A 16,334-nucleotide genomic window follows, 5' to 3' on the forward strand; every position below is an offset into this window, starting at 1 on the left:
CAGAGCTATTGCAGAAATGGCAGTGTGTGGCTTCGAAGGCTAGGTCGTGAGAGACTTTGTGGCTTCTGCCTTGCTCTCTCTTAGATCACTTGGTCGAGGGGAAGACAGCCATAGTGTTATCAAACACCCAGTGGAGAGCTCCACGTGCTGAGAAACCGAAGCCTCCAGCATTGACTCACCAGCCATGGGAGCAAGATATCTTGAAGCGGCTCCCCCAGACCCAGTCAAGCCTCCAGATGATGTGGCCCCTGAAGACATCTTGTCTGAAACATGATGAGAGATCCTGAGCCGGAACTGCCCAGATAAACTGCCCCAATTCCTGAGCCAGCATAAATTATGTTAGATAATGTTATGAAGCTGCTAACTTTTCATGTAATTCGTTACACGGTAACAGATTGCTAACATGTTTGTCATTTTATTTCCCTTACTATAATTATACAGTATAAACTTGATGTCAGTTGCTGTTAATAAATCCCATTTAATGTCCCACCCCCACACACCCCCAGCCGATCTCCTTCTGAAATGAAGATTAAGGTGTATTTTTAAAGGAAAAAAGCCTGGGTTGACGTGTTCAGGAGATTTTACTGTCAGATATCTTCAGATCACCTTCACAGGCTTCTGGGTTTCTATTTTTATGTATATTGGGGCAAAGGGACAATAAGGATGGAGGTCAACATAGGCCACGACTGGGGTGGTAGAAACTTTATTTGAAGGGTTTACAGGAAGTTAATGGCCCTGAAGTCACTCTCTCTATAAAACATGACCGGGATTTACACATTTGGAGGCCCTAAGCATTAAAACAATAATCATGCCTTCCTCTGTGCAAAATAAAAACTCTAAAAAACAATGCTATGTGTAAGAAGCCCCCAACACTTCCATTTTCCCCTGACGCTTTCTTTTGCAATGTCAATCACCAAATTCATCTTAAAATCATTTTAGGGCCCCTGCTTTGTCCCTTTCCTCACAGTTGGTCTGCCTACTGTTTAATCCGGCAATGATAAAACACTCTTTACACACATAAAGATTCATTTTCTATTGTGAACATTTTTCATCATAGCGCCTCCTGTGCCCCAGTTATTATGAAATCAATCATTTTACCTTTTAGCTACCAACTTTTCCTGAGGGGTTCTTGTTAACTGAGTTGCCTTTGATAAGTGCTTATTCTGTTAATGTTTCTTTGAAGCTATTAGGAACATTCTTTTTTACCAGAGATTGTGCAGCCTCTGGTTGATGACAAAAATCAGGGTGGTAGGGCGGGGGGATGGGGTGGGGGGGCTCATTTCAGACCTGCAGGCTTCATGCTTCCAGGCTGTCCCTTTCCTTGTCCCTACACCCCTTACAAGCATGCAAAGAGCCAAGCTATTTATATCTCCATAATGAAGAGGGAGTCAGCAGGTGACAAACGCTTATTTCTGAGGTCAGTAAAGCTGCTTCACGGTATCCCTTTTGTAAGACAAGATCCACACAATCCTGCATATTAAAAAGCGCCTTTCTGCACTTCAGAAGAACTGATTGGGGCCATCTCAGAGTTTGAGTCCCCATTTGTCAGATTAAGCACACACTTAAGGCATGAACAGAGCAGGACCCTAAAAAAAATCTTTTTAAAAAATAAATTGACATTGAAATTCTGAAGCTGATCTAAAATTATTATTTCATTATTATTTCATTATTGTTTAATATTAAATTAAAAATTCAGTTCCTCAGTCGCACCAGCACCTTTCGAATGCTCAGTGGCCACATAAACACCGTTCTAAAGTATGTAAGTTATCACGGAAAAGAAATTTAAAAAATTCACTGAGTTCGCTTACATCTATTTTAGGATTTGACATCGTTTTTTCAAGTTTGAATTACACATTTGGGGAGTAGACGGGAGAACCAGCATATTTTCAGTGTCTGGAGTCCTCTAAAGAATTTAATCTGACCTTAGCCAGCAAGACCCTTAACAGCATTTGTATCCTTGCCCTCCCCCTCCACGCACCCCGTCAATAAACCGGGGCTCTGGACGGTCACCCCTGAGCACCTGCAATCCGAGAGAGCAGGCACTAACCAGGAGCGGCGGCTGGTTTCCTAGCAACAGCGACGCGAGCCCGCCCCTTTCCGTCCGCGTCCCTCGCCTACCTCTCTAGCCTGGAAGGGGGCGTGGTCAGCAGTCTCGGCCCAATAGGAGGGCAGCGGAGGCGGGAGCCCCGGCCGCGTCCGCGTCGCCCGGGAAACCGCTGGGGCCGACAGGAGCGCGCGATGCCTGGAGCGGAGGAAGCGGACCCGGAGCCCGGCGCCGACCCGCGCCTGCGACTCCTGGGGGCCTATGTGGCCCGGAGCCTGCGGCCAGCCGCCGGCGCCTGGGAGCGCTGCGCGGGCACGGCCGAGGCGGAGCGGCTGCTGCACGCCTTCCTGGGCCGCGAGGATGAGGGGAGCCCGCAGCCGCTGCTGGTGGTGCGGCCCGGGCCGGGGGGCCTGGCGCTGCGACCCGGGCTGGACGCGGGGCCCGAGGCCGGCCCGCCTCGCGCCAAGGGGCTTTTCTTCCTGCGCACCGGGCCGGAGCCGCCGGGGCCCCGCAGCCTCCGCGGCGCCGTGCTGTGCGGGGACGTGCCCGCCGCCCCTCTGGAGCATCTGGCCGCCCTGTTCTCTCAGGTGAGGGTGGGCAGGTTGCGGGGCGCCGGCAGCCACTGGGAGGGGGAGGGGGAGGGGAGGCGGAGCCGGAGGGCGGGGGAGGGGGCGTGGCCAGAGGGGAGGGGCCCCAAGCCCAGAGCCCACGTGCGACCTGGGGGCGAGCTGGGGCCACCTGGGAACGGGCCAGGTCAGAGTGAGAAGCTGAATGGGCTCCGAGTTCCTCCAGTCCCGGTCTGGGACCAAGCCAACGTCGAGGGGCGGCTGGAGTCAGGAGGGCCTGCTGGGTCCTGACCATTTCTTAATCCCTCTGTAAACTGGCACAGGGAAAGACAAACAGTGGTGACCAAGGGGTCATCTCTATGGGGTCAGGGAGGTAACGGAAGTGAAAGGCTCTATATACACAGTGCTTACCTACGAGGGGAGTTAAAGGGGGAGGTGTTTTGGTTTTGATTTCACCTCATCCGTGAATACCCAGTGTCAGCCACGTGCCAAGATGAGAAGTTGGGGCATCCATTTGGAAATGTCCAACAGGAGCCAACAGGTGTTTGGAGGGGGGAGGGGTCTGCCCTGAGCTCAGGGAGGAAGATGTCCGGAGATGTGGATTATAGAGTACTTGTGTGAGGCCACAGGCAAAGCGGGGAGAGTGCAGATTTCAGAGAGGGTGCCCAAGGTGAGATTCTTGGGACATTTAGACCTTTCTGGAATGGGAGTAATTTTCCCTGTAAGTTGTGTGTGTATGTTTGGGGAGGCTGTTTTGTGTGATAGAGGCCATAGGGAATACCAGAAAAATAGAAGACACAATCCTACCCATGAAATTGATCCTCTATTTCAAATACAGTAAAACCTTGGATCGCGAGTAACTTGTTCTGCGAGTGTTCCGCAAGACGAGCAAACATTTCTAATACATTTTAACTTGATAAACGAGCAATGTCTTGCAATATAAGTAGTACGCGACGTGGGTTGTCACATGATCACAAAGAGCCAATGGTTCTTCTCTCTCTCGTTCTCTCTTTCGCTCACTATGGGATTGTGGGTGATTGTCGACACAATGTCACAATTCCCCGACATCCTCAAAAGGAGGCAATACCAAGTGTCATTGGATAGGTTCCTTGTTACGGTTGCACAAAAAGAAAAAGATTCCACCGAGCCAATAGATAGCCGTGATTCTGTTAGCGATAGTGAACGTCGTCCTACACAATAACCCTCCTCTCTCTTGTCTCCTTCACACCAACCATGAAGGTGTTCAAAGGTAGGTGCAGGTGAATTTGTTTCTTTTTCTTTGTATTATGTATTTTCTTTATTATTTTGTGTTATATTTACAGTATTGCGATTTTTATATGAATATTTTTTGGGTTGTGGAACAAATCATCTGAGTTCCCACTCTTTCTTATGGGGAAATTTGCTTTGATATACTCGTGCTTTGGATTACGAGCGTGTTTCTGGAACGAATTATGCTCTGCTCGCAAACCAAGGTTTTACTGTATTGCAAACTTGTACGCCTGGGGTGGAGGTAGAATTTACCTAGAGTTGGCCCCAGTGCTGGAGCCGGGTCCTGGAGGCTCCCTGCTAGGCCAGATGTTAGCCTTTTAGTTGCTTTACCAGGAAGCTCTGGGAAGGGGTTATGGCAGGGAAGGAGCACGGGGGACAGAGTCACCCTCGGGAAGCCCAGAGAAGCTAGGTTTCTCAGTAGATCAGGATGCACTTCAGTCTTTTAACAACCAGAATGGCTTTACTGCTGTGCATTGTCTGAACACCCTCACTACAGAGATCTAAGCTTGGATCAAGTCCCCTTGTGAATGATGATGACAGAAGGAAGTGCCATTGTGATCAGAGGAGAGAGGTATGCATGTGGTCTGAGAGCCACGCGTAGCCTCAGGTGTCGAACTGGCTCCTGAACAGGAAGGAAGGTTAGGGTAAATGGATGTCAAGGTAAGTTGCAAGGGACTGGGAGCAGACTGAGCCAAGGTTCAGACGGGGCGCTACACTTAGTACGTGTGGAGGGCAGCCGGTCAATTTCAGAGCAGGATCAGGCCCGAGGAAATGTATCCAGCGAGAAAACATAATTGTAAAATAATCCAAGCCCTCAAACATTCCAGAATTTTCATTGGTGCATTGAACGAGATTGGAAACAAACTGAATGTTTATCGACAGGGCACCGGGCAAATGAAGGAAGGTCCAGCTACAATTAAACAGAAGAGTTGGTAGGGCGCCTGGGTGGCTCAGTTGGTTAAGTGTTGGACTTGGGCTCAGGTCATGATGTCACAGTTCATGAGTTTGAGCCCCGCGTCGGGCTCTATGGTAGCAGGGAAGAGCCGACTTGGGATTCTCACTCTCTCCTCTCTCTCTCTCTCTGCCCTTCCCCGCCTCGTGCTTTCTCTCTCCTTCTCAAAACAAACACGTAAACTTTGAAAAAATAAATAAATAAAAGGAATAATTGCTATGGAACAGTCCTTAAGGTAATTTATATTTATTGTGGGGGAAAAAAAAACCCACACAAGATAAAATTCACTCTCTCAATAATTTCCAAGCGTACAGCCCGACACCTGCGAACCCCACACACACCGTTGCGCCACAAATCCCCGGGAACCCCCGCCATCCTGCATGACTGAAAGTCGGTTCGTGCTAAACAAACCCCCAGCTCCACCTTTCCGCGGGCCCTGGCATTCCCCGCCCCCACCCCATTCTACTTTCTGTTCCTATGACCTTGACCACTCTGGGTACCTCATATGAATGGAGTCGTGCAGCATTTAGCTTCTTGTCACTGGCTTACTTCATTTAGCATAATGTCCTTGTGGTTCATCCATGGTTGTAGCAGGTGTCAGAACCGTCTTCCTTTTGAAGGCTGAGTACTATCCCATTTTGTGTATACGTCGCCTTTTGTGTATCCATTCACCCATGGATGGAAGTTCTTTCCCCTCTTGGCTAGTGTGAAGAGTGCTGCGATTTAGGATAATTTTTTAAGGTGCAGAATTATAGTATAGTATGCTACCATTTCTGCTAAAAAGAAGAAAGAGGGAGGGAGGAAAGAAGGGGGAAGGAAGCAAGGAGGAGGGAAAGCGGGAGGGAGGGAGGAAGGAGGGAAAAAAGGAGGGAAGGAAGGAAGGAAGGAAGGGAAAAAAGGAAGGAAGGAAAGAAGGAAGGAAGGAAGCAGGGAAGGAGGGAAGGAGGAAGGGAAGGAAGGAAAGGAAGGAAGGAGGGAAAGAGGAAGGGAAGGAAGGAGGGAGGGAAGGAAGAAGGAAGGATGGAAGGAAGGAAGGGCGAGGGCGGTTACAGCCCCCAGCTCACCTCCTGTCCCCTAAGCCCCTCCTTCCCTCCCAGCGCTCCTGCCCCCTCTCCTCTCCCCCTGTGGGCCAGCTCCACCCCTGGTGGCATACTCCCCTCATCCTCCCACACCCGACTCAGCTCACTCAAGCCAAAGGAGCCCTTGTGGCTGAGAAGCCCTCTTGTGTTAGGGGGTGGGTGTGGGGTATCATTCCTCCCAATGAGGGAGGAAGCTATACATTTTAACATTATTTTGTTACACTAGTACAGGGTTTAAGAAAAAAATGCATCCAAGGTGCGCCTGGGTGGCTCAGTCGGTTGAATGTCCAACTCTTGATTTTGGCTCAGGTCGTGATCCCTGGGTCGTGAGATCGAGCCTCGTGTCAGACTCTGCACTGGGCATGAAGCCTGCTTGGGATTCTCTCTCTCTCTCTCTCTCTCTCTCTCTCTCTCTCTCTGCACCCTCTCTCCTGCTTGAATGTGTGTGCACTCTCTCTCTCTCTCTCAAAATACATACATGATAGATAGATAATTGATAGATAGATAGATAGATAGATAGATTAAAAAAAGTAATTTAAAAAGGCATCCAAGCAATGTTTCTTGGAATTGACAGAATTTAGTAACGAATTTCCTGCTAGTTGCTTCCTCCTCCTGGCCACTTCACTCACTGCTGCCAGGTTATTTTCCCCGAGGTCCGAGACTTGGGTGCCATTTTGAAGTTCTGTGTCTGGGGGAGGGAGCATGGGATATGGAATCTGATGGGCCTGGGTTCGAATCCCGGTTCTGGGCAATGCGTCAGTGTCATGTGACCTCTGCGGCCAGGGTCAAACGATCGTGCAGGACGGTCATGGAATTTAGAAACAGTACATGAGGACACCCGGAATAGTGTGCTGTGTTGTAGGTTTGCCCTACAGGACAAGAATTCTTGTCCCTCGATACCCCACTGAAAAGCGTCCTCACTCCTCTGACCCCTCCTTGTCACCTGGCCCTAACCCATCCCCGCTGTCCCTGGAGGACTCAGCTGTGTGTGTGTCCCCACAGCCTCTCCATCTCTGAGCCTTCGCTCCTCCTTGCTGCTTCTAGACTCGTGTAGAAAAACCTCCGCTTGGATCTTACGCCATCAGACAAAACCCGCCCTCTCCCATCTCACTGCTGCGTCATGTACTGACGGCCCTGCCCCCGGCTCACTGTGACTCTTTCCAACATCACTCCTACCTTACCACCTGGCTGCTTCATCAGATGCAGGAAGGATCCTTCCAAGAAGCCGGCCTCTGGGGTCCTTGAAACTTCCTCCTCCAACGATGTTGCCTACCTCTCTACTGTGGCTGTTCCCAGACCTCCCATTCCAAACCACCCCCTCAGGATCCCACATCAGGGACCTCTTTCTCTGACCACCACTCCTGTCTTCCAGCTCGCTCCACACAGCGTCCCATACCGCAGGCCCACGACCATGCTAGGACCGCCAATCCCTCCATCCTGTCGCCTTCCCGCTGTCCCTCTCCAGACTCACGTGCTTTCTCTTCCATTATCATCATGACCTTGGGTAAACTCCGGACTCACTGGCCTCTGCCTCGTTTTGTCCTATTCCTCTGGTGAAACCATAATCCTGATGGAATCCAACAAAACCCACTGGCCCCACTTTAAATCCGTGAGCCCGAACCTGTAACAGGCCTTCTACGCCTCCCAGGTGACACCCATGCTTCCAATTATTCTCTTGATTTTTCTAGATCCCTGTCGCACACTTTCTCCCCCCCCCCCCCCCACCACCCGCCCCCCGCCTCAAATGTCCAGAATTTCTATCAGCCTCACCTTCTTTCTTGGTTTTAGAACATGGGAGTATTAGAATAAAACTCCCACCAGTGCTTCTATCCGTCCCATCTGCCAATATCTAAAGTCACCCTACTCTGCCATCCCTCCTGTTGCTACAGAAGGACGGTGTGCTGTCCCCTGGTGGCAACCCCGAGACTAAAAGCTCCACCTTTGCTCCGAATCCCGTCCATTCTCGTTTCCTTGAAGAGGTCACGCCAATGACTCTCCCCTCTCTCCTACATTCTTGGTTTTTCCTTCCCCACCAGGTAACTCCCGTCAGACAGAATCCTCATTCCTCCTGGCAGCTCTCGTCCTTTTTTCTGTGGTCCCCTCAACGGCAGAATGCCTGGGATTTGTGTCTGTTCTCGCTGGTCCCCATCTTCTTCCTGTTTTAGCCTGCGGTCACCCCCATGTCGCATGGAAGACAAAGTGAAGAGCTCTTCGGCGTTACCAGGACGCCGGATGCTTCAGCAGTCCTCTTCTGCTTGGACCTGTGAGCGGCCTTTGGCTTTCAGCACACCAGTCTTCTGACGTCGCGATGGCCACTCCTTTCCATCAATGGCACCTGCCAGCTTCCTAACACTGGAGAGCCCTTGGGCTCACTGCTTGGACACCCCCTCCTCTCTATCTGTCCTCAGATTCTCGGGAGCAGTCATTCACACCCCCCCACCCCAGAGTTTCACAAACCACCTGATTCGGATATTGCTGTCCCCAGCCTTTGCTTCTCTGAAACCCCAACTGCCATAGCCAGCTACCTTCTGTCGATAATATACGTCCCCCAAGGATCTGCACAGCTCTCTCCCTGTCCTCCCCAGTTTTTGTTTAAATGTGACCTTCTCAACGAAGCCTGCACCAATCAGTCCATCTGTCAGTGTAAACTCTCTTGATCGTCCTCCCCTGCTTTGTTATTATCCTTTCTTGCAGAACGTTCCGTTGATGGACTGTCTCTCCCCTGAACTTCATGAGATCAGGAATTCTTGTCTGTTTTGTTCATTGACATACCTTCCCAGCACCTAGAACACGATTAGCATATAGATGGTTAATAAATATTTATTGAATAAATGAAGGAGTAGCTTTTCGTTTCATAGAAAGTTCACGTTCATTATTTTTCTCTCACTCAGAGCCCTCAAAAATCTGGTGCAAACTCACTTACCAGTTTTTCTTCAGACCGCGTACGTTCAATTATTCTGTGAACCTCTATGGAGTGCTTCCTCTATGCCAGGCCTTATGGAGGACTGTGGGTATAAAAAGACCAGATGAGATACAGTCCCTGCCTCTGAGATCCTCAGAATATTACTCTTCATTCTCTCTTTCCTCTTGGGCCTTCTGCCCAGGGTCCAAAAGGGTCCTTTCTTTTCTTCCTTTTTTTCTTTTTCTTTCTTTCTTTCTTTCTTTCTTTCTTTCTTTCTTTCTTTCTTTCTTTCTTTCTTTCTTCCTTTCTTTCTTTCTTCCTTTCTTTCTTTCTTTCTTTCTTTCTTTCTTTCTTTCTTTCTTTCTAATAAGTGTCTGTTTATTTTGGGAAGAGAGTGTTTGCGAGTGGGGGAGGGGCAGAGAGAGACAGAGAGACAGAATTTGAAGCAGGCTGAAGGCTCTGAGCTGTCAGCACAGAGCCTGATATGGGGCTCAAACTCACAGACTGTGAGATCGTGACCTGAGCTGAAGTCAGACACTCGACCAACTGAGTCACCCAGGCGCCCCCATATTGGCCTTATTCTAAGGCTCCATATATTGGCAAGGTGGCCACAATCATTCTGGATTCCTAGAAAAGAGAAAGCGCTCTTCATCAAAAAGTTCAGATGCGAGACTTTGGCCTGACTCTCATTGGCTCAGATTTGTTCACATCCCACCTCTGGACCTAGAAATGAATACCAAAAACAGAGGAACCCTACTGGGTGGCCCAAACCAACTAATGTTCACCCTACAGGTAGATTTAAGATCGTCAACTTGGCTTGCTTTTTTAACACGCCCTGGTCATAACACCTGTAGACAGATGGGCTTCCTTACCCGCATTCGTCCTATATTTTGACATTTTCAATCACCTCCTATTCACCCTGCTCATGACGGAGGGGCTCCTGCCCAAGAGTTCTGGGGATGGCCAAGCACACGACATTGGACAGATGATCCTGATGGCGGCTTCTCAGTTACCTAGACTCACAGCCCAGAGGAGGAGGTGGGAGAGGGTACTGTGTCCCTCGGGAGTTGGGCTTGGGACCACAATGAACAACCACGGGGCTATGGGAGGCAAGCTTGGGGTGGGGCGATCCAGATGGTGGGGTGCCCACCAGCCCCGGTGGGAGGATAGGAATGGCTTATTTGAGGAAGTCCACTGGCTGGCAGGGGGTCGAAGCCCGCTACTCAGAATTAAGCGGCAACCGCGCCCATCCCCTTGACGAAGACGGCTGTCTGGCCAAGGGGACTCACCTGCAGGTGGGCTCTTTGAGACCCTCCCAGTTTTACCAGATGTCAAGGCAATACACACTGTTGGCTCTTAATAGTAGGCCCTACGACACGGGGGCCTGCAAAAGGTTGCCGGTGGCCTTCTGGGCCATTCTAAGATAGTCTTTCCTGAAGGCGTCAGAAAAATTCCCACCTTCCCTTCCCGCGTGCTTCCGTTCCAGGTGGTCCTCCCCGTCCTGGCCAATGAGAAGAATCACCGAGGCTGGCCCCACGTGGTACGTCAAGATGTCCAGCGGCACGCCCACGGCCTGCAGGGCGACCTCCTGGTTATCCTGGAGCAGGTCAACGGGAAGACTGTGCTGCCTCTTCCGGCAGGCGCAGACCAAGTGGGGTTTGTGGATTCTGACAGCGACAGTGCGTAAGTACCGCCAGCCTGGCCGTAGGGGCCTCCGAGATAGGGGAGATGCCGGTTTATCTGAGTGTTTGCTTTACGACTTCTCTGTTCCCGGCTCCCCACACCTCCTGGTTCTGCACGCAAGCCCACCGTCTGCCGTTTGCCAACATCCGCGGACCGCGTGTTTTCCGCGGATTGCCGCCCGTGCCTCTCACTCCCTGTGCCCGAAGTCCCTGAAGGCCATCACAGCAGCATGGCCCTTTTCTCCCCCACTCAGAATTAGTTCAGGGCCGGGAGCAGCCACACTGAGTTGCAGTATTTTGCTCATCAGGACAGCGTCTCATCCTTGGCAAAGACCCAGGTCCGGTCTGGGCAACAGCCGCACGCATTTACGCGGCACGTAATGTCACAGAACCAGCCTCCGTGGCTCTTGTTACAGTTCCACACCCTCCTCCCCCTGGCAGCTGGAGACTTTTGTCAGATCTCCGGGATTTTTTTTTTTTTTTCCCCCAAACGGACACAAATCTGGCTTTGTTTGAAGTCCACGCCTCTTTGCATCTGGGTGGGCAGAAAACCCCCAGCCTCTTCTCCTTGGAGGGGGGATGGCTTTCTTTCTGTCCCATGGGGATTGTCTTTTTCCTTTTTCTTTTCAGCCAGCCTGGGTTTCTAAATGATACATTTTTTATCTTCTATCCAGCACTTCTATGTGTTTCTGGGAACAGGCCACCTTCCGGTGTGAGTGCCGTCTGCCATATTGCCAGCAGTTTGCAAATGTCTTACTGGTCAACAGTTATACATTCAAGGGCCCGTGATTTGATCTGGAGACTAAGTGTCGCGTGCAATGCCAATGTCCTTTATAATGAGTTTTTGCTATTGGGAAGTAATTTGCTACATATATAATCTAAAGCAATTTCCCAGTTAACTAGAAAACCTAATGTGGCCTAATAAAAATATTCAATTTTTGAAATAAATAAACTCAAATGACGCTTTCCCTGTTCCTTTTTATATGTTAACGTAATAACATTCAGTGTACGTGTCTGTGGGCGTGTGTGTGTGTGTGTGTATAATCATTGCTGGGTTTGTCTCGCTTTGTTCAAATTTGATAATTTCCCGAAAGGCTGGATCACATTTCAGGGAGGTGAGTATCTTTTCCTTTCAATACCTTCTGTAATCACTTGCGACATATCGTTGCACAGCAAATATGAATTTAATTAAAATAAGCGAAGGTGGGTTTCTGGCACGAAACACCCAGGCGATAGATTCTCTTTCTGTGTCGCTTGTGTCCTGGGTTCTTGGCATGAACAGCTGTCTATGAAAGCTTTGTCGAAAGGCCACCAAAATGTGTTCTGGACATTTACATCTCTCCCGAAACACCTGTAGCTTTCCTCACTGAAGGATTTTCGAAAAGGTGTAGGAGGGGGAATGGGGGCCCAGAATGAAATTGCCCGTGGCCTTCAGATGGCTGATTCCCTGCCTCGTGGAGGAGGACGGAGCCTACCTCCTCTTGCTACAGAAGTCAGAGCCAAGACCAACTGTGGAAATTGGCAGAGAGGTAGATGCGGTTCTGGGTTCAGTGTAGAGACCGACTCTCTCCCAGGACGGGCTGGCCTACCAAGGATCGCACTGCTTTGTCAAGTAGGGAGCTTGCTGACATTGGGGGTGCTCAGGCAAGGGGTGGACATTCACCCGAATAGCTTCTGTCCAGTGTATTCCTGCGCGGACAGAAAGGCTCGGTGGGATTCAGAGTTCTCAAACCCGTCTTCAGGATGTCGGGAAGCCCCCAACCTTGAATAACTGTGTACACATGCGCACATAAGCGTTTTGTCTGTACTTTTTGTTGACTGCGGATCCGAGTCTATCATCCAACGGAAGTGAACAATGCCTGGATTCAGTGGAATTTCCCACCTATCTTTGAAAGACTTGGCATTCTGTTTTGGGGACACCTGGAGTTACTTCCAGTAGACCCTGGAGATTTGTTGTGTCTTCCACAGCTTGGATTGCACAGAGAAGTCAGTCATCTATGCCATTGAGTCCGCTGTAATCCAGTGGAGCCGCCGGGTCCAGGGGGTGCTTGAGAGAGAGTCTTCCCAGCCCCTCCTACAAGGGGAGAACCCCACCCCTAGGGTGGAGTTGGAGTTCTGGAAGAGCAGGTAGGCGCATGCTCAAATCCGGGGGCGTAGATGTCTTACCGGGGATGATGGTGGCCTGGGGGGAAGGGGCAGCCACTGAGTCTGGTCCCACCCCCGGGGACTTTGCACCACTGGTTGGGTCAACACAGGTGTCCTAAGCGCCGGAAAATGCTTAGCTGTCTTTCCTTTCTTGAGCTATGACCTGTCTACCTGCTGACACTTCTTGAAAGGTGCTTTCAACCAAATATAAAACTAATGAACTGTCACGTTTTTTCTTCTACTCCTCTATCCCCTCCTCCGTGGACAGTCGAAGCCACACGCACACTTCTTGTAAAGATCTGGGGTTCTGGCCGTCGGCTGCCTGCAAAACGGCCTTTCCTAGGGCCCAGTCAGTCATCGGGAGGGCTGGAAATCCCGTCCTCCAGGGCGTCCCAGCCCCTGCGGGATTCTGGAAAGACCTGACCGGTGCTCCCACTCCTTCCCCCTCAGGCTCTCCTGTTTCCCTGCTTCTGTTTATTGCCGTGCCGAGTGCTCCTTCACTGAAAAGGAGACAGAAAGATGTTTGAGGCAGACGCCCCTGTCCTCGCATTGAATGAGAGTGTCCCTGTCACGTGGCCAGGCGTACCGGTAGGGCTCCGGCCCTCTGTGTGCCCCAGCGCTGAGACGCCCCATCCTCTTGCCTCCTCACTGACCGTTCCTCTGACCTGCTGACGGGCCCTTCTCCGGCAGCTGTGTTCTGACGACACCCCCCCCCCCTCACCCCACCTTCCAGACCTTACTGCAAGAGCTAATGACCTCCAGCTGCCGAGATGAGCTGCCAGATGGTCACAGCAGTGTTCGCTGCCGTTACCTCCCGGAGCTGCCCCTTTGAACCCGCGTCCCCGACCCAGGCTTTTGCCCTCACTGTTCCAGGAACAGATGCCCCGCTCTGTGGGGCTGGCTCCGGCCTCTGTGCAAGCACCCGGAGGCAGGGCCCCTCTGTGTCCGAGGGGGGGCATCACAGTGTGACTTGCGTTTCGCGATGTCCGCCCGGACTCACCCCTCTCCACGGTGTTGTAGGGCTGAAGATCTGGAACACATTTACAACCAACTGAGAGCGATAAAGGCGAGGGGCATGGCCAGGCTCCTGGACAGAGTCCACAGCAGCTACTTCCCAGCTTTCCAAGCCATGTGCAGAGATGTCGTAGCAGGTGAGGACGCGCGGGTATTTTCGTCAACACGCTGGCGTCGCATTTCTTGTTTAGGGCTGAATTGTCTTCTCCCTCTGCAATTTTCCAGTCTCTGAAACCCTCCCACCTGACACGGTCTAGCTTGGTGATAAGAGTGCCAAATCTAGAAGCAGGAAAGCAGACACCTTGTGGTCTGTTTGCGTTGCCAAGGCTCGGTGACCCCGGCAAAGTCACCTAACCTCTCTGAGCTTTAGTGCGGAGTGCGGTTGTGGCCCCCGCACTCCCCGCGTAGGCTTCCCTGGGCCGCTGGGGGATGACACGAGTGGAAGTGTTTTGCTGACCATGTTGTTCTGTGCACGTGCATGTTGTGACCTCTCACCTCTGGAGTCCAAGTCCCTCCGCCCCTAGCTCCTTGGAAGAAGTCTCTGTTCCTTTTCGAGCTCCGTTCTGCTTTTTCCTGTTCCTGCTGTCGGATGGGACTGGCCATCGGAGCCCCAGACGAGATCGGCCCCTGTCAAAATTGCAAAGTTAGCAAAGTCTATGATTAGAAGTAGGTAAATTTTTCTCTGGGCTCCCTCTGCCGCCGTCTGTACCCTTTGCTTCTTTCCTCCCTCCTATCAAACCTCCTCCCGCTAACTCTTCAGCATGGTAGGTCAGAATGTGCTTTTGAAGGCGTCCGTAATTTCATGTGATTCAAGCTTAATTCAAGTGGTGGTTTTTCAAACGTTTTTTTCCTCGATCAGAACCCTTTCTTCCAGTACAATCTACGGAAGTCCACAAGGTAAAACTAACCAAGCTACATTTGCTCTGTTAAAGAGGGGAGCGTCCTGTGTCCAGACCCCACTGGTCTACCCCTGCCCCACCATCTCAGCCCCACGGCGTGGGGTTTGGAAACCACTCAGCTCAAGGAATAAAGGTCCCAGTGGTGGGGGTTCCGATATGTGCTAACTAACAGAGGAGAGTGGCCGTAAGTGACTAGTCTTTGAGGTCCTTTTGGGCCCTAAAATATTATCACAGACATCGCTCTGCCAACACATAAAGCTGGCTTGGAACAAGATCCCTCTTGGGGGCCCCCGATTATTGCTTCGCAGAGAGGTTTTGTGTCCCAGAGGAACCCGCCATTGTTCCCAATTTATACTGTAGTTCAGATGGGACAGGTGTCCCCAAAAGTGGATGCGTGCCACCACCACTGTGATTGTGGGAGACGTACAGACAGGTATGTTTGAAAGCGTGTTAAACGGTTGGGCCGCTGGGTGGCTCCGTCGGTGAAGCGTCCGACTTCGGCTCAGGTCATGATCTCACGGTCCATGAGTTCGAGCCCCGCGTCGGGCTCTGCGCTGACGTCTTGGAGCCTGGATCCTGCTTCGGATTCTGTGTCTCCCTCTCTCTCTGTTCCTCCCTTGTTCATGCTCTGTCTCTCTCTCTCTCCTTCAAAAATAAATAAAAACATGAAAAAAAAATTTTTTAAGTGTGTTAAAGGGCAACTGCTTTCGCAAGTGATGCCGGTGTTCTGTTTGTGGTAGTGATTCGAAGTTTTCATCTAATATTTTATTCAGGTTAAAATGTGCATCAACTTTGAGAAAAGCACTCAGTAAGGAATATTACAGGTTGTATGCAGGCACGACAGCTACCATAAAGGAGACCTGCAAATGACTGACGTTCGGGGCCCTGAAATAAAATGACACACACTAAGTGTATTTACGAGTCCGTTATTTAGAGCCCCAAATCTATTTTGCACATTAATAGATTAATAGACTATAATCATTCTGCTTGATTAATAGTTATAAAAGATTTGGTTTCCCGGGTGGGCTTCAGAAAGCTCTTTGCAGTCGAGTAAATGTTGGCAATGAGAAGAAGGGAGAAAAAAACAATACCATCATCATGATAACGGATAAACACGACAGCAAAATTAGAAATCCTTGAAACATATGTAACTCAATTCTGATGATGCAAGAAGAGGAATTTTGATTATAGGAGTTAGGCAAAGACTTGGTCAGAAATTTTGATGGGGTCTTCTGAGAATAAAAAGATTTTAGAGGGGCGCCTGGCTGGCCCCGTTGGTAGAGCGCGTGACTCTAGATCTGGGGGTCGTGAGCTCCAGCCTCACATTGGGTGTAGAGGTTACTTAAAAATAAAATCTTTAAAAATTTTTTTTAAAAGATTTTGGAGGCTGGCAGTTAGTTTTCCCATTTCCGATTTAATTTCAAAGCATCTTTCTTTTTTAATTTTTAAAATGTTTTTATTTTTTTTTTGAGAGAGAGACAGAGCGAGTGGGAGAGGGGCAGAGAGAGAGAGGGAGACACAGAATCTGAAGCAGGCTCCAGGCTCTGAGCTGTCAGCACAGAGCCCGTCGCGGGGCTCGAACTCACAGACCGCGAGATCACGATCTGAGCTGAAGTTGGACGCTTAACTGACTGAGCCACCCAGGCACCCCAAAGAGCATCTGTCTTTCTTGAACCTAAAGAGACCCACTATGAATGTTAGTCGTCTTAGTCATGAGCAGGGTAGTTCTTGGGCTCACTGATGGACTGAAGAGAAGGAGAGGAGAAGAAACATTCCTGGATC

The 16,334-nt window shown here is 50.4% G+C and overlaps 1 protein-coding gene across 1 annotated transcript in view; it reads left to right on the forward strand.

Annotated features, from left to right (window-relative positions):
* The first annotated feature begins 2,192 nt into the window (after positions 1-2,192).
* DNAH9 (dynein axonemal heavy chain 9) overlaps positions 2,193-16,334 on the forward strand; it is a 339,411-nt gene continuing 325,269 nt past the window's right edge. Inside the window, exons 1-4 of the mRNA XM_045487400.1 lie at positions 2,193-2,631; positions 10,299-10,495; positions 12,463-12,621; positions 13,660-13,790. Coding sequence (XP_045343356.1) covers positions 2,239-2,631; positions 10,299-10,495; positions 12,463-12,621; positions 13,660-13,790 — 880 coding nt within the window. The 5' untranslated portion in view covers positions 2,193-2,238. The remainder of the gene's footprint in view (positions 2,632-10,298; positions 10,496-12,462; positions 12,622-13,659; positions 13,791-16,334) is intronic.

This window comes from Leopardus geoffroyi, chromosome E1 (genome assembly GCF_018350155.1).
Source record: "Leopardus geoffroyi isolate Oge1 chromosome E1, O.geoffroyi_Oge1_pat1.0, whole genome shotgun sequence".
Classification (NCBI taxonomy): Eukaryota; Metazoa; Chordata; class Mammalia; order Carnivora; family Felidae; genus Leopardus; species Leopardus geoffroyi.